The 25,000-nt window shown below is 45.8% G+C and overlaps 2 protein-coding genes across 2 annotated transcripts; one reads left to right on the plus strand and one right to left on the minus strand.

Annotated features, from left to right (window-relative positions):
- The first annotated feature begins 4,473 nt into the window (after positions 1–4,473).
- Positions 4,474–12,253, plus strand: aldh5a1 (aldehyde dehydrogenase 5 family, member A1 (succinate-semialdehyde dehydrogenase)). The gene is made up of 10 exons (XM_061080646.1): positions 4,474–4,895; positions 6,806–6,889; positions 7,005–7,175; positions 7,502–7,618; positions 7,999–8,142; positions 8,549–8,692; positions 8,782–8,940; positions 9,013–9,176; positions 10,343–10,401; positions 10,553–12,253. The coding sequence occupies exons 1-10, from the start codon at positions 4,599–4,601 to the stop codon at positions 10,762–10,764; spliced, it is 1,551 nt and encodes a 516-aa protein (XP_060936629.1). The 5' UTR covers positions 4,474–4,598; the 3' UTR covers positions 10,765–12,253.
- Positions 12,254–13,552: 1,299 nt separating this feature from the next.
- kiaa0319 (KIAA0319 ortholog) lies at positions 13,553–24,979 on the minus strand. Its single transcript, XM_061080839.1, has 15 exons — positions 24,923–24,979; positions 23,846–23,913; positions 22,876–23,513; positions 22,580–22,703; positions 21,705–21,827; positions 21,470–21,617; positions 21,221–21,369; positions 20,992–21,143; positions 20,758–20,896; positions 20,503–20,662; positions 16,069–16,253; positions 15,736–15,858; positions 15,531–15,621; positions 15,364–15,455; positions 13,553–13,713 (listed from the first exon to the last, which is right to left on the minus strand). The coding sequence occupies exons 2-15, from the start codon at positions 23,889–23,891 to the stop codon at positions 13,553–13,555; spliced, it is 2,331 nt and encodes a 776-aa protein (XP_060936822.1). The 5' UTR covers positions 23,892–23,913; positions 24,923–24,979.
- Between the last annotated feature and the right edge of the window lie 21 nt (positions 24,980–25,000).

The raw sequence follows: 25,000 nt of genomic DNA on the forward strand, positions 1-25,000 counted from the left end.
TAAACTGATTGGACTTGATTAGGAAAGGCACACACCTGTCTATATAAGACCTTACAGCTCACAGTGCATGTCAGAGCAAATGAGAATCATGAGGTCGAAGGAACTGCCCAAGGAGCTCAGAGACAGAATTGTGGCAAGGCACAGATCTGGCCAAGGTTACAAAATAATTTCTGCAGCACTCAAGGTTCCTAAGAGCACAGTGGCCTCCATAATCCTTAAATGAAAGAAGTTTGGGACGACCAGAACTCTTCCTAGACCTGGCCGTCCAGCCAAACTGAGCAATCGTGGGAGAAGAGCCTTGGTGAGAGAGGTAAAGAAGAACCCAAAGATCACTGTGGCTGAGCTCCAGAGATGCAGTAGGGAGATGGGAGAAAGTTCCACAAAGTCAACTATCACTGCAGCCCTCCACCAGTCGGGGCTTTATGGCAGAGTGGCCCGACGGAAGCCTCTCCTCAGTGCAAGACATATGAAAGCCTGCAGAGAGTTTGCCAAAAAACACATGAAGGACTCCCAGACTATGAGAAATAAGATTCTCTGGTCTGATGAGACCAAGATTGAACTTGTTGGCGTTAATTCTAAGTGGTATGTGTGGAGAAAACCAGGCACTGCTCATCACCTGCCCAATACAATCCCAACAGTGAAACATGGTGGTGGCAGCATCATGCTATGGGGGGGGGTTTCAGCTGCAGGGACAGGACGACTGGTTGCAATTGAAGGAAAGATGAATGAGGCCAAGTACAGAGATATCCTGGAAGAAAACCTCTTCCAGAGTGCTCTGGACCTCAGACTGGGCCGAAGGTTCACCTTCCAACAAGACAATGACCCTAAGCACACAGCTAAAATAACAAAGGAGTGGCTTCAGAACAACTCTGTGACCGTTCTGGACTGGCCCAGCCACAGCCCTGACCTAAACCCAATGGAGCATCTCTGGAGAGACCTGAACATGGCTGTCCACCAACGTTCACCATCCAACCTGACGGACCTGGAGAGGATCTGCAAGGAAGAATGTCAGAGGATCCCCAAATCCAGGTGTGAAAAACTTGTTGCATCATTCCCAAGAAGACTCATGGCTGTACTAGCTCAAAAGGTTCTACTCAATACTGAGCAAAGGTTCTGAATACTTATGACCATGTGATATATTTCAGTTTTTCTTTTTTAATAAATTGGCAGAAATTTCTACATTTCTACGTTTTTTTTCTGTCAAGATGGGGTTCTGAGTGTACATCGATGAGAAATAAAATTAACTTTATTGATTTTAGCAAATGGCTGCAATGAAACAGAGTGAAAAATTTAAAGGGGTCTGAATACTTTCCGTACCCACTGTATGTTTATAAATGGCAGTGGCATGGCCACCCTGTACCTTGCACATGTTTAAATTAAAAACATGAATATATGAACCCGTGTTAATATTTGAATACCTTAAGGCTCTTATATACTTCTACGTGTCCGTTTCTCGGAGAGGTCTCAGCAGGGGACAAAGAGTCTTTTTGATTTTTACTTCTCCGACGACTATCCGTCTAAAAACAATTCCCCGCCAAACCCATAGGTGGCGCAACGGAAGACGAGCTCAGAGAGGCCTACCCCATTTGGGAAGAAGAAGTCCACGTGTCTCTGTTTACATGTTAGCTCCTCCCACACACTGAACCATGGCAACTAACAGAACTAAATAAAGTGACACCCAGCGGGTCAAGATGCTGATGTAATCGTTTCTTAGCGCAGCGGTTCCCCGGTCTTGTTTCCGAACTGTGTTGCTGATTCCACAGCTTGAATCTGCTTGAGGCTACATGTAGCTAGAAGCTACACGGAGCTAGCTCCCCCCAGCTTCCACACACAGTCAGCAGGGACTCCCGACACTAACCACTACCCAGTGTTTGCTTCTAACCTGACGGTATTATAGAAACAGTGTCATGATAGAAGTGGAATTAAAGTCGTGACAGCGTGTTTTTGCACCGTTACCACCGCAGTTAGCATGGTGGCTAGCCTAGCATGCTAGTGCCGTTTGAAAGCTCGTTATAACCGTCTGTGACCGTGCACACATGCCCTCAGTGCTCTAACGAGCCACCGTCAGCCGGACAACTCCGCTGGCTGAACACACACGTCACATTAATCGTAGAATCGTAGTTGTGTTCGTGTTTGTTGCTACAAGTAAACAGGAAGTTTGAGGTCCGGAAATACGGAAATGACGTCATACGGAAATGATGTCGTTCGCGGACCAATCACAGCCAAGAGCGGTCCGTCGGGTCTCCAACATGAAGACGGATAGTTAGAAAAATCAGACGTGTACGAAAAGCTCTCCGAGGCGCTCGGAGAGGGCGTTTCACGACGGATAGGGCGGTCTTATCTGTCCGTAATAGAAACAACGGAGAGGCATAAATTGGCCTTTAGTATTGAATGCACAATAACATGGTAGCTATGTTTATACATGGCACTAGGCCCAGTTTAATATAAAACACAATTTTATACAATATATACAGTAGGGGGTCCCTGCTCCATCTCTCCACCTGTTTGGGGGTCCTTGGCCTGAAAAACGTTGAAGACCCCTGAGATAAACCATAATAAATGTTCACTTGATTATTCGATAATAAAGTAGATTTAATGAACGTTTCTTTTGTGATAGAAATTCATCTAGAGATTTGAAATAATGATATTCTCAGACTGGAGTTGCTTTTGAGTCTTTATAATAATAAGCTCTGCAGAGTTAAGCACAGGTGCTCAGAACAACAACTGGCTGCAAGTTCACACAGGACTTTATACAAGGAGGCGTTGCACGAGACAATATGAAAAAAAAAAAGACATACCCGAATTAATACAAAGAGGTGTTTAATAAAACTTAATAATAAAGAGATATGAAATCCTCCCCTGAGTCTATCTGCTGTTTCTCCCTGTCGGCCGAGGCCACAGCAGAGAGACACCTGCTCAGGTGGATTTTCCTCCACACTTGTTTTTCAGGTTCTGAGTCTTTCACTCAAAACAATCAGAGAATTAACCAATGAACCGAAGGAGAATTCATTCAGGAAGTGAGCGTCCGGAGTTCAGATGTGATGACACATTAATGAAGTTTAATCAGTAACGAGGACAAAGTCAAACCTGGTGGAAAGAAACACAGATGACTGATCTGATGCTTGATCCACAACGACACATTCAAACGTTTCGTTTACTAAACACATGAAGAACAGATAAATATTCAAATCTTATAATGTAGAACTGTTTCTTCTGTCACACAACTCCTGCTGCAACACTTTGACTGAACATGTCCATTTACAGTCATTCTAATTCATTTACCAATAACACTAACAATCAATCACATTTTATTTGTATAGCCCATATTTACCAATCACAGTTTGTCTCATAGAGCTTTAACATGGTGAGACATCCTCTGTCCTTCACCCTCAACAAGAGTCAGGACAAACTACTAAAAACCCTTTTAACAGGTGAAGACACGTAGAAACCTCAGAGAGACACATGTGAGGATCCGTCTCCCAGGACGGACACAAGTGACACAGATGTGTAGAGGAGAACATCATCAGGAGAAAGGTTTCAGCAGCAATGATGAGGGGAAACATTTTATAACTTCATATACTATACTATATTCAATACTATATGTCAAGCAGATGCTATGTGTAAAATTACACTGACATATCATGTAAAGTACTGTATACATTTACTTTACCATATATATGTATATATATGTATTAGTGGTGGGAAAAAAAAATCGATTCTGTCCAGTATCGCGATATTTTGCGCCCCCCGATTATATCGATACTGTAGCACAAAGTATTGCAATATTTAATATTTAATATGCAATAATTTTTATTTAAAAAAAAATATTTATTTACAATTATATACGTAACAGCCCCTGGCTGGCAAAGCATGACGAGGAGAGTTTCAGAGTTTAAAAGATACCTAGTGTGTCTGAGGAAAGGATGTTCTCCACTGCAGGAGATATGGGAACGTTCCAGAGGAACTTTAACATCTGAGCATGTTGACCAACTCCTTCTTCTGAACAAAAATGCCAATATTCCCAAATGAATTTGACATTTTGGGTCATGACCTTGCAGGTCTCAATTTGATTGAAGCTCTAGGTTCCTCTTATTTATATGATTGAGCTCAGTGTTCATGTGAGAGGTCTCCTATTCAGAAAATAATTACAAAGGTCCTGTGTCCTGAATGTTCAAGGACAAAGTTTTTGCACTTCAGTTAATGTGTAGAAGACAATGTTGTTCACAGAATTAAATGTGACATTTGAAGTGAGTTGAGCAGTCTTATTTTCCTCATTTATTGTAATGCCTTTGAATAATATGGGGGACATGAATCACAATATATCGCAGAATCGCAATACTATTGAATCGTCACATTTTTGCCCATTCCCCCCCCTAATGTATATATATTAAGTGTGTCCTGCAGTACAGTGCATGTCTCTCTGACACGCTCCGGTGCTCCCGGACTCCCGGACTCGAACCTTTGTGCTTGTCACAGTCACGTGGTTTCCCGCTTCCCCCTCGGACCGGTTCAAACCGACCGGAGCCAGCGGAGCTTCAGCTGCGGATCCGCGGGCACGAAGCAGCGCTCAGCCCCGCATAGAGAGCCAGAGCCCCGGGATGTCCGCTGTGTTGGTGCCGAGGACCCGCTGCTTCCTCCGGCTGCTCCTGCCCGCTCTGCCCGGCCCTCACGCCTCCATGGCCCGGCTCTACAGCCTGGACGTGGCCGCTCCGCTGCTCCGGACCCAGGGCTACGTGTCCGGCCGCTGGGTGTCCGCGGCCTCGGTGTTCCCGGTGCTGGACCCGGCCACCGGGCAGGAGCTGGCCCGGGTGGCGGACTGCGGCCCCGCGGAGGCCCGGCGGGCGGTGGCCGCGGCCGCCGAGGCCTTCCCCGGCTGGAGGCGGCACACAGCCAAGGTACCGAGCGGAAACACCCGCTTTACCATAGATCCTGCAGGTTCGATCCCGGACCAGCAGCGGAGCGGGATGTGAAGCATGCTTCCTCTGCTGCAGGAGCGGAACTCTGATTCGGCTCAGACACATTTTATAATAAAACCCGCATTTTAGATAAAATCACAACTTTAACTTCAGAGTCAACCGGATGTTTTCAACCGTTTCCATTCGGCTGCGTATCCGTCCTGCGCATGCGCTGAGAAGCAGCAACACAACCAGCTGCAGGTTTTATGAACCGGTGTGAATTCAAAACATTAAACATTCACAGAGAAACACGAACCGAGTTCCACCTCCGTGACCCGGGAGAACGGATTCTGTCCCGAACTCAACCGGACTAACCTCCAGTTTAATATCGATCCTGCGGATGAGCCCCGTTACAACTAGTGGTGGGGGAAAATCGATTCAGTTACAAATCGTGATTCTTGTGAATGACGATTTTAAATCGCCATGCTGCCTCCCAAATCGATTTATTTTTATTTTTTAAAAACATATTAATTGGTTTATGGGGGGGGGGATATATGGGGGGAGCAACATCACCCCAGAGCATGTTGACCAGCTCTTGTTTTTGCACAAGAATCTAAACATACCCAAGCACTAGCTTTGCATCGCCTACATGCAAACAACAATAGCCTACTTTTTGTTTATTTCAAAGTTTATATTTTAAGTAAACTTTTATTCATTCTATTTAATTTACCTTTTCTAATTGTTTAAAAGTAGCCTAAGTGGCTTACATGTCTTAATCTGTCAGTTTGTGTGCAGTTGACAGGGGCTTTACAATAATAGGGAACATTTTTATTTATTTTCTCTATTGGCTGCCCGGGAGTCATTAAGTTAATGTTAATATTTGAAATAAAACTTGTAAAGCTCTCAGTGAATTTGACTGTGTTGTATTTGAAGGAATGATTCAACATTTTTCCATGGTCCAGTATTTAAAAAAAAAGTAAATAACCAAAAGAAATCCCAGGAAATCGTAATATCGAATCGCAATACTTACAGAATCGCAATACATATCGTATCGCCACCTCAGTATCGTGATAGTATCGTATCGGGAGCTCCCTGCTGATTCCCGTCTCTAATTAAAACTACCAGATGACGTTTGAATTGTGTTTCTCAGTGAAAACACAATTCAACGTGAATTCGGCTCAAACTAACCTTCAATTAAATATTCATGTTGTATTTCCACCCAGAAAAAAACAAATACAGGCTCATTCACTCTAGTGCAGAAACAATCAGACAACGGACAGTCGAGTAATTGGCAACAATTTTCTAACTCACAAAATACAGATTTCGTCTCAATCTAATAAGTAACACAAACTGTAAATAAGACACTAAATAAAAACAGTAGATAAAGACGACGAATCTCCAGCGGCTGCAGAAGTGAAGCCAAAATATCTCGGATACAAACGCTGCCATCTTGTGGCGATTACGTTATTTGCAGTGGGACTGCGAGGTATCGAGGCCCCGCCCACACAGAACCCTGAGTCAGTCTCAGCTGTCAATCATGACTAATGAAATCCAAACTGATCAGAAACAATGGAACAAACATCCCGGTCCCAGCGGCTAACATGGAGGAGGGGGGGGTTCCTGGTTTATTGGTCGACACGGGAACGCCACCGAGGGGCGGAGCCACCGCTGACGCTCGTTTCTCTGGAAACTTCAGATCAGAGATTCAGAAAGTGAACATGTGACTTCAAACTGGATAAAAATGATATTAATAAACAAACGTTCGATTTCTGAGGGTTTGAAAATGTAAGGTCAGCTACAGATAAAAAAACAGTTCTGATGATTGTAGATGTTATGATTTAATAATCAACAAAAATCACACAAATCTGCATCTTTACCTACACAACATTAATACCTGTGTGTTGTTGCAGGAGCGGAGCGTCCTGCTGAGGAAGTGGTTCGACCTGATGACGCTGCACAAACAAGACCTCGCCAAACTGATCACGTTTGAATGTGTGAGTCTCGTGTGTAGACGGGGGGGTATTCCACAGAACCAGGAAGTGGATGTGTTGTTGTTGTGTTGTGGTCTTTGTCGTCGTTTCACCCTCGGGTGGATTGTGTGTTTTTCAGGGCAAACCGATGGCGGAGTCTCTCGGGGAGGTGGCGTACTCCGCCTCCTTCCTGGAGTGGTTTTCAGAGGAGGCGCGGCGAGTTTACGGCGACATCGTCTCCTCGCCGGCGAAGGACAGGAAGCTCTTCCTCCTCAAGCAGCCGGTGGGCGTGTGCTCCATCATCACCCCGGTGAGCAGCCAATCACAAGCCTCTGTTTCTGTTGGAGGGAATTTCTTCAGATTTGATTGAAATGTTCTGATTCAAATGTGGAGGTCAAAGGTCAAGGTGACCTCATGTTGTGACACAAACATCCACTTCTTTGCTTTGTGAACTGAGTCAAGATCGACCTTCAAATCTGGTTCCAATGTTCACGTGGAGGCCGAGATAATGAGATTTCAGAGGTCAAAGGTCAAAGGTCAAGACCAGAAACCGGGTTGAAAACTGCTGAAAACTATTCATGTAAGAACGACTCTGATTGGAAAGAAGTTGTGTTGTGATGTTGTGTTGTTTCACAGTGGAACTTCCCCAGCGCCATGATCACCAGGAAGGTGGGGGCCGCTCTGGCCGCCGGCTGCACGGTGGTGGTCAAACCGGCGGAGGACACGCCCCTGTCGGCGCTCGCTCTGGCCGAGGTCGGTGCAATAATAACACAATCGATCTTTAATAAACTCTTCCACTTGTATCTCATCATGACACCAGATGAAATCTTAACGTGATTTAAAGATCATTTTGAGTCTTTTACCTCAGATATGAAAAGTTTTGCTCTTTAATGTTTGTTATTTTACGTAAACTAACAACTCTGTGTTTGTGTTGTGTGTGTTTGTGTTGTGTGTGTTTGTGTTGTGTGTGTTTGTGTTGTGTGTGTGTTGTGTGTGTGTTGTGTGTGTTGTGTGTTGTGTGTGTGTGTTGTGTGTGTTGTGTGTTGTGTGTGTGTGTTGTGTGTGTTGTGTGTGTTGTGTGTGTGTGTTGTGTGTGTTGTGTGTTGTGTGTGTGTGTTGTGTGTGTTGTGTAGCTGGCGGATCAGGCGGGGATCCCGGCGGGTGTGTTCAACGTGGTCCCTTGTTCCAGAGAGAGCACGCCGGCGGTCGGGGGGGTTCTCTGCACCGACCCCCTGGTGGCGAAGATCTCCTTCACCGGCTCCACCGCCACCGGCAAAGTACGACTTCTCTGTTCTGCTGTTTGTTTGTTTAACGTCCTCATCACGGTTTATGAATCCATAAATAATCAGAATCAGAATCAGAAGTATTTTATTGCCAAGTACGTTCACAAATACAAGGAATTTGCTCTGGTTATTGGTGCAAACAATGAACATAGAAACATAAAAACGCAATAAATACAACATGCATAGGAGAGCAATAAAAAATGGGAAACCAGTATATATTTACTCACTGTTTACCAATATTTATACAAAGTAACATTTATTTTGAGATAAACATTTCTGAATAAAAATATATAAAAAATATAAAAAGTGAAGTAAAAAGTGAAATGCTAAATGCAAAACAGTTAACAGAGTCATATTGCAATATGCAATGTAATTATAATCTAAAGTCATCTCCTCTCAGGTGCTGCTGAGAATGGCCGCCGACACAGTGAAGAAGACGTCCATGGAGCTGGGTGGCCACGCCCCTTTCATCGTGTTCGACAGCGCCGACATCGACAGGGCAGTGGGCGGAGCCATGGCCTCCAAGTTCAGGAACTCCGGACAGGTATTCATACTGCAAAGTAACATGTAATATAATATAATATCTATAATATAATATACAGGTTTCAGTGACTGGTCTCCTCCTCCCTGCAGACGTGTGTGTGTTCAAACCGCTTCCTGGTCCAGAGCGGCGTGTACGACCGCTTCATGGACAAACTGGGCCGAGCCATGGACGCCGAGCTGCGTCTGGGTCACGGCTCCGCCCCCGGCACCACGCAGGGGCCGCTCATCAACACCCGAGCTGCAGAGAAGGTGCAGACCCGGTTCCGCTCGGGGGGGTTGGTTTGTGTCCAGGTGACCTCTGACCCGTCCTCTGTCCCCCAGGTGGTCCAGCAGATCTCTGACGCCGTGTCCCTGGGAGCGAAGGTGCTGAGGGGCGGGAAGCGTCTGGACGGGTCCTTCATGGAGCCCACGCTGCTCGCCGGCGTCACCACGGAGATGCTCTGCACCCGGGAGGAGACGTTCGGCCCGCTGCTGCCGGTCATCAGGTCCGAGTCAGACCTCTTCTCCCGTTAAAGGGACTCTCACCTTTGTTGCATTTGAGAATTACAGCACATTCAAATCATCCCGCCTTCCTCCAATGCCCCACCCCCTCGTTCCCATCCGCGGTGTTTTTTTGAAGAAACTTTATTTACAAGCAGACTTACAACCTACTGCCTCTGCGCACGCACGTGAGTTTTTGTTTACCAAAGCAATGGATTCGGTAAGTTATATACATTTACATTCACATATGATGACGGGCCCGAATGCGCCACAAGAAGCAGACGGAAAACCTGCATGTCCATGCAGCAAACAGACAGGTCTGTCGGCCAATAAGGTCCTTCGGTCCGAAGAATTTTATTGGTTGAAGTTTTCACTAAATATTATGAGAGTGAAATAATTGTTTGTTTTTACTCCTGGTGGGTCTGTCTTGCATTTTAGAGTGTCATTACCTTATTAATACCAATTTAACCTTATCCAAAAAAAGTGTAAAAATGCAACAAAGGTAAGAGTCCCTTTAACGTCTTCTTCTTTATTTTCACTAATTTAATTACTGAGCTTTTTAAAAATCACAAAACCTGGAGCCAATGAGCTCGAAGCTGAGAAGCTCAGACGTGTTCCATGTGGAATATTAAAGATTCATTTAAGATTAATTTCCTCTTATCTCCTCTGTTGATGCTTCTATAAAACAGAAATCCTCAAACTGAATCAGATCTTCACTTGTTCTTAAAGTGACCACTTCTGCATTTGATGTATTTTCATTTGTTGGTCTGTGAAGACGTTATATTTATTTCATATGCAGATGTTTCCTTCATGCAGACGCACAACAAAGAATCATAACAAAGAATCATAACAAACTAAAGTTGTTGCTACATTAAAATACCAAGAGGACGTTTGAGTGTTTTTATTATAAACTATAACACCCGGATTAGTATTCCTCCGCTCCAGTTAATGTTTTCTACAAAGTACAAATATTAACTTGGACTCAAAGAACTGATTAGATCTTAAGGTCAAAGGTCACAGTGACTTCAACATGGAGGCTGAAACTGAACTGAACTGGTGAAGGGGAAGGAAAAACTAATCGTGATAAAGTTCTGTATTAAAACATAAAGCAGTGATAGAAACTCTGCTGCAGCTGTTTGTGTTGGTATCAGAACCTGTTTGTGTGTCACAGGTTCGATACCGAGGACGAGGCGCTCGCCATCGCCAACGCGTCGACCGTCGGACTCGCAGGTGAGCTCCTCCCTCCTCCCTCCTCCCTCCTCCCTCCTCCCTCCTCCCTCCTCCCTCCTGTGGTGAAGAACTCCAGAAGAGAACAGGAAGTGGACTCTGATGGAACCAGACACTTCTTCCAGCTCTAAAGATTCCTTCTCTGTCCTCTCAGGTTATTTCTACTCGCAGGACATCAGTCAGATCTGGCGGGTGGCGGACGCGTTGGAGGTGGGGCTTGTTGGAGTGAACGAGGGCCTGCTGTCCACCCCGGAGGCCACCTTCGGGGGGGTCAAACAGTCCGGGTTGGGCCGCGAGGGATCCAAGTACGGCATCGAGGAGTACTTAGACGTGAAGTACATGTGTCTCGGGGGCCTCCAGCTGTGAGGGGGCGGCGTCCAGCTGTGAGGGGGCGGCGCCCACCGTCCAGCTGTGAGGGGGCGGCGCCCACCGTCCAGCTGTGAGGGGGCGGCGCCCGCCGTCCAGCTGTGAGGGGGCGGCGCCCGCCGTCCAGCTCTGATCTGTAGAGCCACGTTGTGATTAACACATTTTAACGTTCCTGATGACAGAAAGAAATAATAACAGGGTCCAGAGAAATGTATTTTGAGAAATCTCTTTTGAAATTAATATTTTGATCAGGGTTGATATTCAGTTCTGATTGGATGATTTTGTGCCATAATCACGACCCACCATCAAAACAGGAGGAGTTCATTCATGGTCCTATTTTGAAATAATAATATTTTACTACTCTAACCAGTAGGAGGAGCTGTAGCGTCCCCTTGTGGATAAGCCCCGCCCCCCTCGGTAACTTTACCTTCTCACACTGCATCTGCACTGGTTACCATGGTAACAGCCTTTAACGGCCAAATACGTGTCATAGTTTAGTTTTTTGTAATAGTCCTGTAAAAGAAACTTTACGTACTAATATATTATTGATTCATTGAAACCTTTATTTATACAGAGGGAAAGCCACTGAGAGAGAGAGAGCTTTAACAATACAAATATACAAATATACAGTAAAGAAACAATTATATACAAATGTAAAAACAGAAATACAGACAAATTAGAAACAAAGCAGCAAAAGTAATAAACGTTTGAGTCGACTCTGGGTTGAACTTCTTGCTTCTGGTTCCAACAACCAGACTTTTTCTAACGGAAACTTTAAACACTACAAACTAGTTGCTGCTGCTAGTTAGCCGGCATGCTAACAGGAACCGGTGACAGTTGCTAAGCTGTGATTGGAGAGTGACTGTTAGGGGCGGGGTTTAGTTGAAAACGTTGGTGAAGGTTACGTCAGGAAATCTGCTTCTTCTCCGTCACCATCTTAGAAAACATCTGTTTTCCACAAAGTGAACTTCCTGTATAACACAGACATGTTGTTGTGCTACTGATTAAACAAAATACCCTAAACCCTTAAGATAAATCGTTCTGTTGGTGTTGATCTTCCTGAAGTTCTGTCGTAGGATTATTTCAGTGAAAACAGTTTTTTTTGTGATTAAAATCCTTAAATATGCTGATATAAAAGAAATAGGAACAGATTTGCATTTTAATCATTAGTTTAACGTTTGGACCTTTAGTTCAAAATGTAGTTTATGTTTCTTGGGTAAAATGATTTGTTGAATATAGACGTTGAACACGTGGCTAATGTGGAGGAATCATCTGCATGTCTCCGGTTTCTAGAACAAAATCAATGTCAGTGTTTTTCTGTGTAGAGATAAATAAATAGATCAGATTTAAAGTTTCCTGGTGACACGTCGTCAGGTTGAATCTGAACCTGAAGCAGTTTTGCCAAAATGAGTCTCGTGACGTTTGTTCTACAAACATTATTGGAAGTGACTGAAACTGTGAAGAGGAAATAAAAACCAGACGTAAAGTTTATGAAAAAGACTTGAGTGTTTTATTACAGAGTCCCGGTGTCGTAACCATCTCACTCATCAGGAGCTTCATCGTTTTCTCAGCAGCTATTTTGTTAATGAACCTGATTAGACTGATTTTCATATATTTGGCTTAAAATGATCATTACGTTTATAAAGATTTCATAAACTCAGAGACAATCTGAAAAAGGAATGATTGTACAGATCTGCACGCAGGAAATACTCATATTTAAACAGGTTACTGCCCAGAAGCTTAATAATATTGTATTTCTTTAACACAATTATCACTATAATTTATATCATGTAGCATTTATTTATTATGTACTTATATATATAGAATTACAGTAATTTATTCCATCAGTTTAATGTCGTAAACACTCCTGTCCATCAGTACCAACTGTCGTTTGTACAGCAGATTGTATTTCTAATATGTGTAATTGGACTTAATCGTAATATATATTTTGTAGTAGTCAAAGTTAATGTGAAAAAGACTTTTATATTTCCCATGTAAGAAGAAATGAGAATCCTACATCGTGTCCCTGGTGTCAGACGGTGACTGCAGAGGTTCCGATAAAGATGGTTTACAGAAGTTAATGGTTCCAGATGTGAACTGGGACTGAAGGAGTTTCTGTTCAGATGAACTCATTTAAGAAACTTTGGTTCTATTCAGACAAAACAAGACCTTTAACCCCTTAAAAGATCAAAGGTAGAAACACTCCACTGCCTCAGATGATCTGCTCTGTTAAATAAACCTCACTTCACATCTTCATCCGATTGGACCGTGCTTCCTTCTGACTGGCTAAGCCCCGCCCCTTGGTTCACGTCCTTGTGCTCGGCCAGGTTCAACATGGAGGACAACGTACAAAGACAATGAAATAAATAAACTGTGTTTATCTTGTGTGAGTTGAGGTCGTCAGTCAACATCCAACACTGGAAATGTTTGTAGAACAATAGCAATTCCCTCAAAGTGCTAAGCTAAGCTAAACTTCTTTTGGATCCTGATATGTTTTAGTCCAGCAGGGGGCGACTGGATGGATGTGATCGATGCTAATCGTTAACAAGTTACTATTGAGATGAAACAATAAATGAAGCTCACGTTAGCTTGGTGTAGCTTGTTAGCTAATGAGTGAATGCTGTTGGAAGGCCTTTAAATCCTCAGTGTTTAGGAAGTGACCCTGACGCTCACCTGACTGGTTTCACTAACGAGGATTCAGCTCGTCTTGCTATGAGAAGCCTTATCTCTCTCACCACTTGGGGGCGCCAGAGTGAAACCTCCTGCACTCGCCCAGCTCGCTGTCCCGTCATCCGAAGGCGTTTCCGTTGCGATTGGCCTGAGCGGCGAGCTGCTTCCTGCTGGGGCCGGGGGGGCGGGCCCGGCTGAAGATGGTGTCCTGGTCGCTGTCCAGCTCCGACTCGGACATCATCAGGCTGGAGTTGTGCTCGGTGCTCCGGTGCTTGATGCCTGCACAGAGGAACCAGTTCACTCCTACTCACGCTTCTGCTCTCACACAGATTCACTTGAACTAGAACTGTCAGCTGATTTATTATCAACATCATGCGTGACAAGATCTATGATCTAAAATGTCACAGTTTGATAAGAAATAATAATAATTAGGGCTGCCAAAATTGCTCAATTTTCAACCGTTTTTTTAAAGGTTTGGTTTGTTATAAACGTCAGAGATGTAGCTATAACACTGCATACTTATGAATAATTATGTTATTTTTCTAAACAATATAATAATTTATGCAGTGTCATAACTTAATCTCTGACGTTTATAACAAACCAAACAGTTTAAAAATCGGTTGAAAATTGAGCAAGTTATGGTTATTTACCACTACCAACACAATGTTATGGGTGAGTGAGCCGCCCTCAGCAAGATGGCCGCCATGTGGTGACGTTCGACTCCATTGGCTGAGGCATCTAGCCTTATATATGTCTACGGTCTTATCCCCCTGTGTTTGGCTGCAGCTCGGTGCTCCGACAGGCGTTAATCTATGAGATTATTGTGCCCGAGATTAATGCGATAAAATATTTTAATGCAGTTAACGCAACTTTGTTTACTTCCGGTGAAGAAGATTCAGCTCCTCGAGTCTTTGTTGAATGTCAGTTCAGTTTACCAAGGCCACTTGTTATGCTGTTGTGTGTGTTGTTCAATGTTAAAGATGACAGTACCAATGGTGTCTCAAATACATTACTTTTTTTACCTTTTACTAATCTGGATGTTTCAATGAAGAAAGAAGCAGTGTTATTGTTTCCAAGGACATTGGAAATATTTTCAGCTGGTTTTTAAAAATATTTTGTTACACAATTTATCATACATGATATTTAACGACCTGGCTGCCACTCTATAGGTAGGTGTTATAGGCCTGAGCCTCTTTGAAAACACAGCATTGTATAAAATACAGGCTGTCTGAAGTGATGACTCGTTCATTTATAAGATTTAGTCTTTAGAAGAAAGACAAACTTTTAATCGCGATTAATCTAGATTAATGAATTTCAAAATGTGAGATTAATTAGTTAATTTTTTTTAATCTATTGACAGCCCTTATAATAATACATTTATCCAACACTTTTCTAACAAAAGGTGAAAGAAGGTACGAGGAGGTCGAACGGGATTTGTGTGATCCCAGGTTGACCTCTGACCTTCCCACTGTAAAGGAAATATAACAATTGACCATAATAAAATGTTTATTTCCCCTTTGATTGATCATGTTTGAATCTCTACACATTGTAACCTAAATGTTTCCTTTCTTTGATCCTGTTTTTCCTGTAGAAACTGAATGTTTATTCGTCTGCTTGTTCTCCTTGATCTTGCTGCTCTTCCTGTACCACATTGTGTATTGGCTTTATTGCTTTCAACTAGGCATTGTTGTATTCGTGTGATCAAAGGATCTCAACCTTTGACTGTTTAACACACCCCCTCCAGAGTGGGAGGGGTTAGCCGAAGGTATAAAGTAAATGACCTGTTTTCTATCTGTGTGCATATTACAATCTGAACTCTGTTGTATGCACCATGCTCTGAGCATTAAAGTGTGACAATACTGTAAGAGAACTTTGTGTCTCGTTTCCTCGTTGGTAGTGGGATGTAGAAGTTGCCACGACACCACTCACTGAACTTGGGTCTGAGCTCCATCCTCTCCTGCTCGTCCATGTTGTCCAGGATGGTGTACCTGGTTTTCCTCCTCACTCGGGTCCGGCTCCTCCTGAACACACAGATCAACCAGCGTCAGCTTCATTCCTCACAGACGCAGAGTGGAGATGTGCGTTGACCTCTTGACCTCTTGCAGCAGCAGACGAAGGTCCAGCTGACGGACAGGATGACGCCCATGAGCAGGAAACTGGTCAGGACCACGTACAGCACCCGCCACTCTGACCGGAGGAGCACAGACACGCATCACGTTCAATGAACAAACAAACATTTACATAATATTTTACTACAACACCAAAATGTTTTCAGTTTAATTTATTAATAATCAGAGTTACCACAGTTGCTTTCTCCGTCACCAAGGTAACGGCGGATCACGTTCTCCGTCCAGAACGGGTCACATGAGCAGTCCTTGGTGACCGGGTCGCACTGGCCACGCCCCGAACAGGGGAGGAGACACACTGAAGCAACACGGACACACAATCACTGGGGTCTGCTACTACACAACACTAATGTTTTAAGAGCTAAGAATAAATGTGAATCTGTCAAAACAACACGTTCTTCATCATCATCTGTAATTCAGTGTAAAGTTTGATAAATCTGTATTTTTATCAATTTGATCAGAATCATATTTTCTATTAAAAGCTTCTCAGAGAAGAATCCTCACTCACACACGGTGTCGACTCTCAGGACTCGGAACAGCAGGTAGTCGCTCTTGTCTCTGAGCAGCTGGTTCCTGAGCAGACTCACGATCCTGGAGCCAGAGAGACGCCCCCCCGAGGGCCCCCCCACCGAGGGCTGCCCCCCCGAGGGCCCGCCCCCCGAGGGCCCGCCCACCGAGAGCCGGAGCACCGAGCTGCAGCCAATCACAGGGGGATAAGACCGTAGACATATATAAGGCTAGATGCCTCGGCCAATGGAGTCGAACGTCACCACATGGCGGCCATCTTGCTGAGGGCGGCTGGCTCACCCATAACATTGTGTTGTAGTGGTGCGTACTTTTTAAATAACCATAACTTGCTCAATTTTCAACCGATTTTTAAACTGTTTGGTTTGTTATAAACGTCAGAGATGTAGTTATGACACTGCATAAATTATTAAATTGTTTAGAAAAATAACATAATTATTCATAAGTATGCAGTGTCATAGCTACATCTCTGACGTCAGTGAAACAGTCAGTGAACCAGTCAGTGAACCAGTCAGTCAGTGAAACAGTCAGTGAACCAGTCAGTGAACCAGTCAGTCAGTGAACCAGTCAGTCAGTGAACCAGTCAGTGAACCAGTCAGTGAACCAGTCAGTGAACCAGTCAGTCAGTGAAGCAGTCAGTGAACCAGTCAGTCAGTGAACCAGTCAGTCAGTGAACCAGTCAGTGAACCAGTCAGTGAACCAGTCAGTCAGTGAACCAGTCAGTAACCAGTCAGTGAACCAGTCAGTGAACCAGTCAGTCAGTGAACCAGTCAGTGAACCAGTCAGTCAGTGAACCAGTCAGTGAACCAGTCAGTGAACCAGTCAGTCAGTGAACCAGTCAGTAACCAGTCAGTGAACCAGTCAGTGAACCAGTCAGTCAGTGAACCAGTCAGTGAACCAGTCAGTGAACCAGTCAGTCAGTGAACCAGTCAGTAACCAGTCAGTGAACCAGTCAGTGAACCAGTCAGTCAGTGAACCAGTCAGTGAACCAGTCAGTCAGTGAACCAGTCAGTGAACCAGTCAGTCAGTGAACCAGTCAGTGAACCAGTCAGTCAGTGAACCAGTCAGTGAACCAGTCAGTCAGTGAACCAGTCAGTCAGTGAACCAGTCAGTGAACCAGTCAGTGAACCAGTCAGTGAACCAGTCAGTGAACCAGTCAGTCAGTGAACCAGTCAGTCAGTGAACCAGTCAGTGAACCAGTCAGTAACCAGTCAGTGAACCAGTCAGTGAACCAGTCGGTCAGTGAACCAGTCAGTGAACCAGTCAGTGAACCAGTCAGTCAGTGAACCAGTGGGTCGGTGAACCAGTCAGTGAACCAGTCAGTGAACCAGTCAGTCAGTGAACCAGTCAGTCAGTGAACCAGTCAGTGAAGCAGTCAGTGAACCAGTCAGTGAACCAGTCAGTCAGTGAACCAGTCAGTGAACCAGTCAGTGAACCAGTAAGTAACCAGTCGGTCAGTGAACCAGTCAGTGAACCAGTCAGTGAACCAGTCAGTAACCAGTCAGTCAGTGAACCAGTCAGTGAACCAGTCAGTGAACCAGTCAGTGAACCAGTCAGTGAACCAGTCAGTCAGTGAACCAGTCAGTCAGTGAACCAGTCAGTGAACCAGTCAGTGAACCAGTCAGTGAACCAGTCAGTCAGTGAACCAGTCAGTGAACCAGTCAGTGAACCAGTCAGTGAACCAGTCAGTGAACCAGTCAGTGAACCAGTCAGTGAACCAGTCAGTGAACCAGTCAGTCAGTGAACCAGTCAGTGAACCAGTCAGTGAACCAGTCAGTGAAGCAGTCAGTGAACCAGTCAGTGAACCAGTCAGTCAGTGAACCAGTCAGTGAAGCAGTCAGTGAACCAGTCAGTGAACCAGTCAGTGAACCAGTCAGTGAACCAGTCAGTCAGTGAACCAGTCAGTGAACCAGTCAGTGAACCAGTCAGTGAACCAGTCAGTGAACCAGTCAGTGAACCAGTCAGTCAGTGAAGCAGTCAGTGAACCAGTCAGTCAGTGAACCAGTCAGTCAGTGAACCAGTCAGTGAACCAGTCAGTGAACCAGTCAGTCAGTGAACCAGTCAGTAACCAGTCAGTGAACCAGTCAGTGAACCAGTCAGTCAGTGAACCAGTCAGTGAACCAGTCAGTCAGTGAACCAGTCAGTGAACCAGTCAGTGAACCAGTCAGTCAGTGAACCAGTCAGTAACCAGTCAGTGAACCAGTCAGTGAACCAGTCAGTCAGTGAACCAGTCAGTGAACCAGTCAGTGAACCAGTCAGTCAGTGAACCAGTCAGTAACCAGTCAGTGAACCAGTCAGTGAACCAGTCAGTCAGTGAACCAGTCAGTGAACCAGTCAGTCAGTGAACCAGTCAGTGAACCAGTCAGTCAGTGAACCAGTCAGTGAACCAGTCAGTCAGTGAACCAGTCAGTGAACCAGTCAGTCAGTGAACCAGTCAGTCAGTGAACCAGTCAGTGAACCAGTCAGTGAACCAGTCAGTGAACCAGTCAGTGAACCAGTCAGTCAGTGAACCAGTCAGTCAGTGAACCAGTCAGTGAACCAGTCAGTAACCAGTCAGTGAACCAGTCAGTGAACCAGTCGGTCAGTGAACCAGTCAGTGAACCAGTCAGTGAACCAGTCAGTCAGTGAACCAGTGGGTCGGTGAACCAGTCAGTGAACCAGTCAGTGAACCAGTCAGTCAGTGAACCAGTCAGTCAGTGAACCAGTCAGTGAAGCAGTCAGTGAACCAGTCAGTGAACCAGTCAGTCAGTGAACCAGTCAGTGAACCAGTCAGTGAACCAGTCAGTGAACCAGTCAGTGAACCAGTCAGTGAACCAGTCAGTGAACCAGTCAGTGAACCAGTCAGTGAACCAGTAAGTAACCAGTCGGTCAGTGAACCAGTCAGTGAACCAGTCAGTGAACCAGTCAGTAACCAGTCAGTCAGTGAACCAGTCAGTGAACCAGTCAGTGAACCAGTCAGTGAACCAGTCAGTGAACCAGTCAGTCAGTGAACCAGTCAGTCAGTGAACCAGTCAGTGAACCAGTCAGTGAACCAGTCAGTGAACCAGTCAGTCAGTGAACCAGTCAGTGAACCAGTCAGTGAACCAGTCAGTGAACCAGTCAGTGAACCAGTCAGTGAACCAGTCAGTGAACCAGTCAGTGAACCAGTCAGTCAGTGAACCAGTCAGTGAACCAGTCAGTGAACCAGTCAGTGAAGCAGTCAGTGAACCAGTCAGTGAACCAGTCAGTCAGTGAACCAGTCAGTGAAGCAGTCAGTGAACCAGTCAGTGAACCAGTCAGTGAACCAGTCAGTGAACCAGTCAGTCAGTGAACCAGTCAGTGAACCAGTCAGTCAGTGAACCAGTCAGTGAACCAGTCAGTCAGTGAACCAGTCAGTGAACCAGTCAGTGAACCAGTCAGTGAACCAGTCAGTCAGTGAACCAGTCAGTCAGTGAACCAGTCAGTGAACCAGTCAGTGAACCAGTCAATGAACCAGTCGGTCAGTGAACCAGTCAGTGAACCAGTCAGTGAACCAGTCAGTGAACCAGTCAGTGAACCAGTCAGTGAACCAGTCAGTCAGTGAACCAGTCAGTCAGTGAACCAGTCAGTGAACCAGTCAGTAACCAGTCAGTGAACCAGTCAGTGAACCAGTCGGTCAGTGAACCAGTCAGTGAACCAGTCAGTGAACCAGTCAGTCAGTGAACCAGTCAGTCAGTGAACCAGTCAGTGAACCAGTCAGTCAGTGAACCAGTCAGTGAACCAGTCAGTGAACCAGTCAGTAACCAGTCAGTGAACCAGTCAGTGAACCAGTCAGTGAACCAGTCAGTGAACCAGTCGGTCAGTGAACCAGTCAGTGAACCAGTCAGTGAACCAGTCAGTGAACCAGTCAGTCAGTGAACCAGTCATTGAACCAGTCAGTGAACCAGTCAGTGAACCAGTCAGTGAACCAGTCAGTGAACCAGTCAGTCAGTGAACCAGTCAGTGAACCAGTCAGTCAGTGAACCAGTCAGTGAGTGAACCAGTCAGTGAACCAGTCAGTGAACCAGTCAGTGAACCAGTCAGTGAACCAGTCGGTCAGTGAACCAGTCAGTGAACCAGTCAGTGAACCAGTCAGTCAGTGAACCAGTCAGTGAACCAGTCAGTGAACCAGTCAGTGAACCAGTCAGTGAACCAGTCGGTCAGTGAACCAGTCAGTGAACCAGTCAGTCAGTGAACCAGTCAGTGAACCAGTCAGTGAACCAGTCAGTGAACCAGTCAGTGAACCAGTCAGTGAACCAGTCAGTGAACCAGTCAGTAACCAGTCGGTCAGTGAACCAGTCAGTGAACCAGTCAGTGAACCAGTCAGTAACCAGTCAGTCAGTGAACCAGTCAGTGAACCAGTCAGTGAACCAGTCAGTGAACCAGTCAGTGAACCAGTCAGGAACCAGTGGGTCGGTACCTGAGGTGGGAGTGTCCCTGCAGCGCTCGGACCTGGATGTCTCCGTCGAGGACGTGCAGCAGAGCGGCGAGCTGCCGGACGACCGTGTCTCTCTGAGACAAACTCACCTGAGACACTGACACCAGCATCTCCAGCTCCACCTCCTCCCCCCCGCCCGGGTCTACGGAGACACAGGAGGGACAAACTTGAAACACGAGGACAGCTGGCAGCGCCCCCCCGGCCCCCCCCGGCCCTCAGTCCTCGCTCTGGTCCCACCTGGTCGGACCTCCACCGTGGCCGTGGCCGTGCTGGAGCGCCCCTGGGCGTCGGCCACCCGCAGCTGGAACAGGTAGGTTCCTTCCACCAGGTTGGCGAGGCACAGAGCGGCCTGCGTCTCCGAGCCGTACAGGACGTCCTGCACACACACACAGGTGAGACGGACTGAATCTAGTTTATGATCTATGATCTATAATCTATAATCTATAATCTGATCTGAGTCTCTGGACTGACCCCGGCAGCAGGACTCTGGCGGTCCCTGACCCAGAGGAACTGGACCCGGGTCTGGTCTCCGTCGGTGACGGATCCTCGCAGGACGAGCGAGTTGTTGGGCAGAGTCAACGTGTGGCTGCCGCTGGCGTGAGCGACGGGAGGAAGACGAGCGGCTGCAGGAGGAAGAACCACAGAAGAAGAATCAACGCGCTGCTGATTCCGATCAGAAACATACGAGACTCAAACCCACCCTCCTCCACCCTGAAGGTCACCGAGGCGCTGTCTGTCGCCCCCTGCTGGTCGGAGACAGTCAGTCGGAAGGTGTAGCGCCCCCCCCGGAGACCTGTTGCCGTGGCGGCCGCCCGGTCGGCGTCCTCCAGCCTCAGCCCGGGGGGGGCGCTGGAGAGGAAACAGGACGGAAACATCAGAGATTCTTCAAAAGATTTTAAACAAACACAAAACGGTGAAATCTTCATTTCACTGCAGGTTGACCTCTGACCTGAGGGCGTCCCAGTGGTAGCTGGCGATGCCGCGGTCGTCCGTGCTGCCGCTGCCATCGAGCAACAAGCTGCCAAGCGGGAGGAACAACTTCCTGTCAGGACCTACGACCGCCACCGGGGCGCGGTTTGACCCGACGACCTCCGACTCTGAACAAATCACAAAAGAGATGTCGATGGTTTTTATAAATTTAAAAAAATGTTGTTAGTTGATTTAACAGAAAGTTTTTTTTTTACCAGACTCAGCAGAGAGGGGGGTCGTGGTGGGGGGGGCGGGGCTGGTGCTGAGAGGTGAGGTGGCGGTCGGGGGGTGGGGCATGGTGGGCGGAGCTGCAGCTGCTGCTGACGTCATCACGACATCTGTGGATCAGAAACAAGTCATTTAAATATTAAAAATCAATAATAAAATAATACTGTGATACTTTAATTAATACCCTGTTATAACGAGTGAGTGTGTGTGTGTGTGTGTGTGTGTGTGTGTGTGTGTGTGTGTGTGTGTGTGTGTGTGTGTGTGTGTGTGTGTGTGTGTGTGTGTGTACCGGTTGTGTGTCCAGGTGTAGACAACGTGAGCAGTGGTGTCGGGGATCGATCTGCAAACAGCGAGCGAAGGAAACAAGCTTCTGTGTTATCACTAAAGCTGTAACAACTTCCTGGAGGATTTTCAACTTAAAAGTCTTCATCATAGTTATAACCATAGATATAAAGACTAGATGTCTCGTCTGCGTTGCCACATGGCGGCCATCTTGCTAGGGGGCAGCTCCCTTACCCATAACATTGTGTTGGTAGTGGTAAATAACCATAACGGTCTGGTTTGTTATAATTGTCAGAGATGTAGTTATGACACTGCATAAATTATTATTTTTTTTTAGAAAATAACATAATTATTCATAAGTATGCAGTGTCATAACTACATCTCTGACGTTTATAATAAACCAGACCGTTTCAAAATCGGTTGAAAATTGAGCAAGTTATGGTTATTTACCAACACGATGTTATGGGTGAGCGAGCTGCCCCATAGCAAGATGGCCGCCATGTGCGGACGTCCAGCTCCGTCGAACGAGACATCTAGTCTTTATATATATCTATGGTTATAACGTTGATGTGGTCTGTACCCGTCTGTGTGGTCGTGCTGCTCGGCCAATCAGCTGCGGTCGGGGGTGGAGCTGAGGTCCTTGAATGGTCTTGATGGGTGGAGTCAGTGGTTGATGAGGAAACAGTGCCACCTTGTGTTTTGGTCTGGAAAGAAACGTGCGAAAAAATGTATCACAATTCAAAATAGTTATGAATCCAGGCGAGGAGCTGACATGTATATTAATGTTATATATGAATAAATAAATATAAGTGGATTTAGAGAAGATTCTGAAGTATTAGAAACTGATGTTAGTTTCTGAGTCGGTTCTTCACTCACGGTTTCCTCTGCCGGATCCGTCGGCCTCCGGGTTCCGTCCTCGTCTCCTCGGCTGAAGTTCCCCCCCGACGAGGCTGGGATCTGAGCCGTCCCGGTGGGGGGGGGCATGTCTGTGCTGTCAGTCCTCTCTGGACCGACGTCTGCTTCTGATTGGTTGAATCCGTCTCTTCCCTTCAGAGACGAATGATGAGTCGACGTTTCTCCGCCTGCCGTCTCCTCCGGGCTTCCCTCGGAACCCCCCAGGTCAAAGAGAGCCAGGTCCTTCAGGTCCTTCAGGACCTCCAGGTCCCCGGGGGCCTCAGAGGGCCGGGACCCCCAGCGGCCGCTGGACGGCTCCCCTCTGACCAGCGACTGAAGCACTAGCGTCTCAGGTGGCGCCCTCCGCAGGAAGGCCAAGGACGAGTCGGCCCCTGGTCTCTCTCGCGGCTGGCAGTTCTCCCTCTGCTGGCAGATCAGGATATAGCAGCGTCCCTGGAACAGCCAGGCCAGATCGTAACCCGGCAGGTCGCAGCACGCCGCCACGCACTGCGGCAGCGTCAGCACGCCGGGGACCCGCAGGACGCCGCTGCTGTCCGCTGCCGGGGACACCACCGCCTGAGAGAAGGTCGCCCCCTGCCAGCACTGAGACGCCATGACAGCTGAAACAAAGTTCTGGTTAATTCGGGATATAAGAAGGTGCCATCTAGTGGTCAATTATATATTTCACAGACAGTTAGGGTTTGAGCTTATGTTGTTTTTTTAAATATGTAACATATACTTATATTTATTTTGTAAACAGACAAAATTTGAGTTTGTGAATCAGACCAACAGAATAATATCGACAGGTAAATTGTAAAGCTAATAATATTCAAAGAAAATTATTTATGCAAACTTCTATTTGGTAAACTAACATGTTTACATTTGGATGATTTATTATTTTAATAGAAAGAGAGAATCATTTCCTGATGAATGGATATGAAGGATGTGTTACCGTCGACCGAGTGAAGCAGCAGCAGCAGCAACGTTTTCTCCGTCATGTTCAGTCCGAGCGTCTGGAAACTAATCGTGATTTAAAGAAAGAAAATATCAACGTAAAAAATACACAATACCGAAACTAGCTTTATATGAAATATGATGATATACACACATACACAGAGATATACATCTATACGTGTTAATGAAACTCATTAGGATTGAATAACAACTTGTAACAATTTGATGATAGTATTGATTTTTATGTTGTTTTTTGACGGGTGGTTGATGAAGAAGCTTTTTCAATTTTTTGGAAACTAAAACAGTGGGAAAATGTAATAATTTTATACATAAATAATAATTTATAATTAAAATCATAACTATAACTATTAAAAACTTAATTTGTATTCATACAAATTATTAAATTAAACTCTTGTTCTTCTCGTGTGTTATAGTGACACACGGGGACACTTTCAGCACCACAGTGCTGGACAGCGCCACCTGCAGCCCCGCCCGGCAGCAGCGGCTCGGTGACAGAAAACAAACGCACTTTGACAACGACAAAATATAATTTTATATAAATTATATTATAAAAAACAGATTCATTCACACATCGTTACAGCTGCTTCATCGGCCTCTTTAAACAGCTGCGGCTAAAAACTCCCTCAGAAATTCTACCACTTTAAGGTTTGATCGCCCTCAGAGAAACGTCTGTGATATTAAACTTAATAACTACAGTAGTTTATGAATCAGAATTAATAACTTTATAATTCGGCTTCAAGTCTTTACACCAAATGTCACGTGGTCGTTTGAAACCTGAGACTTTGTGCGCAGGCGCAACGTGAGACGAGCAGCGTGTCGAATCAAGTTCAGTCAACACTCAAACTCATCATTTACTGTATATATATATATATTTATATATTTATAATAGTATAATGAGAAACATTCATGAGGAATCGCTCTGCGTCGGACCCGTCAGATGAGTCATGTGCTTCCGAGGCTCTGATTGGCTGCGAACACTAACACCTCGTTTCTCTTCATCTCTGATGTTTAGCGACAAAACGTGAAAAGATGAAAGAAACGGAATCGAACGCACCTGCTGGTCGCTTCCGGTTCTGCTCGGTGCGTCCTGCGGCTCTCAGCCCGGGCTGCGACGCTCTCATCCCGGGTCGGA

This window comes from Limanda limanda, chromosome 11, assembly GCF_963576545.1.
Source record: "Limanda limanda chromosome 11, fLimLim1.1, whole genome shotgun sequence".
Taxonomy (NCBI): Eukaryota; Metazoa; Chordata; class Actinopteri; order Pleuronectiformes; family Pleuronectidae; genus Limanda; species Limanda limanda.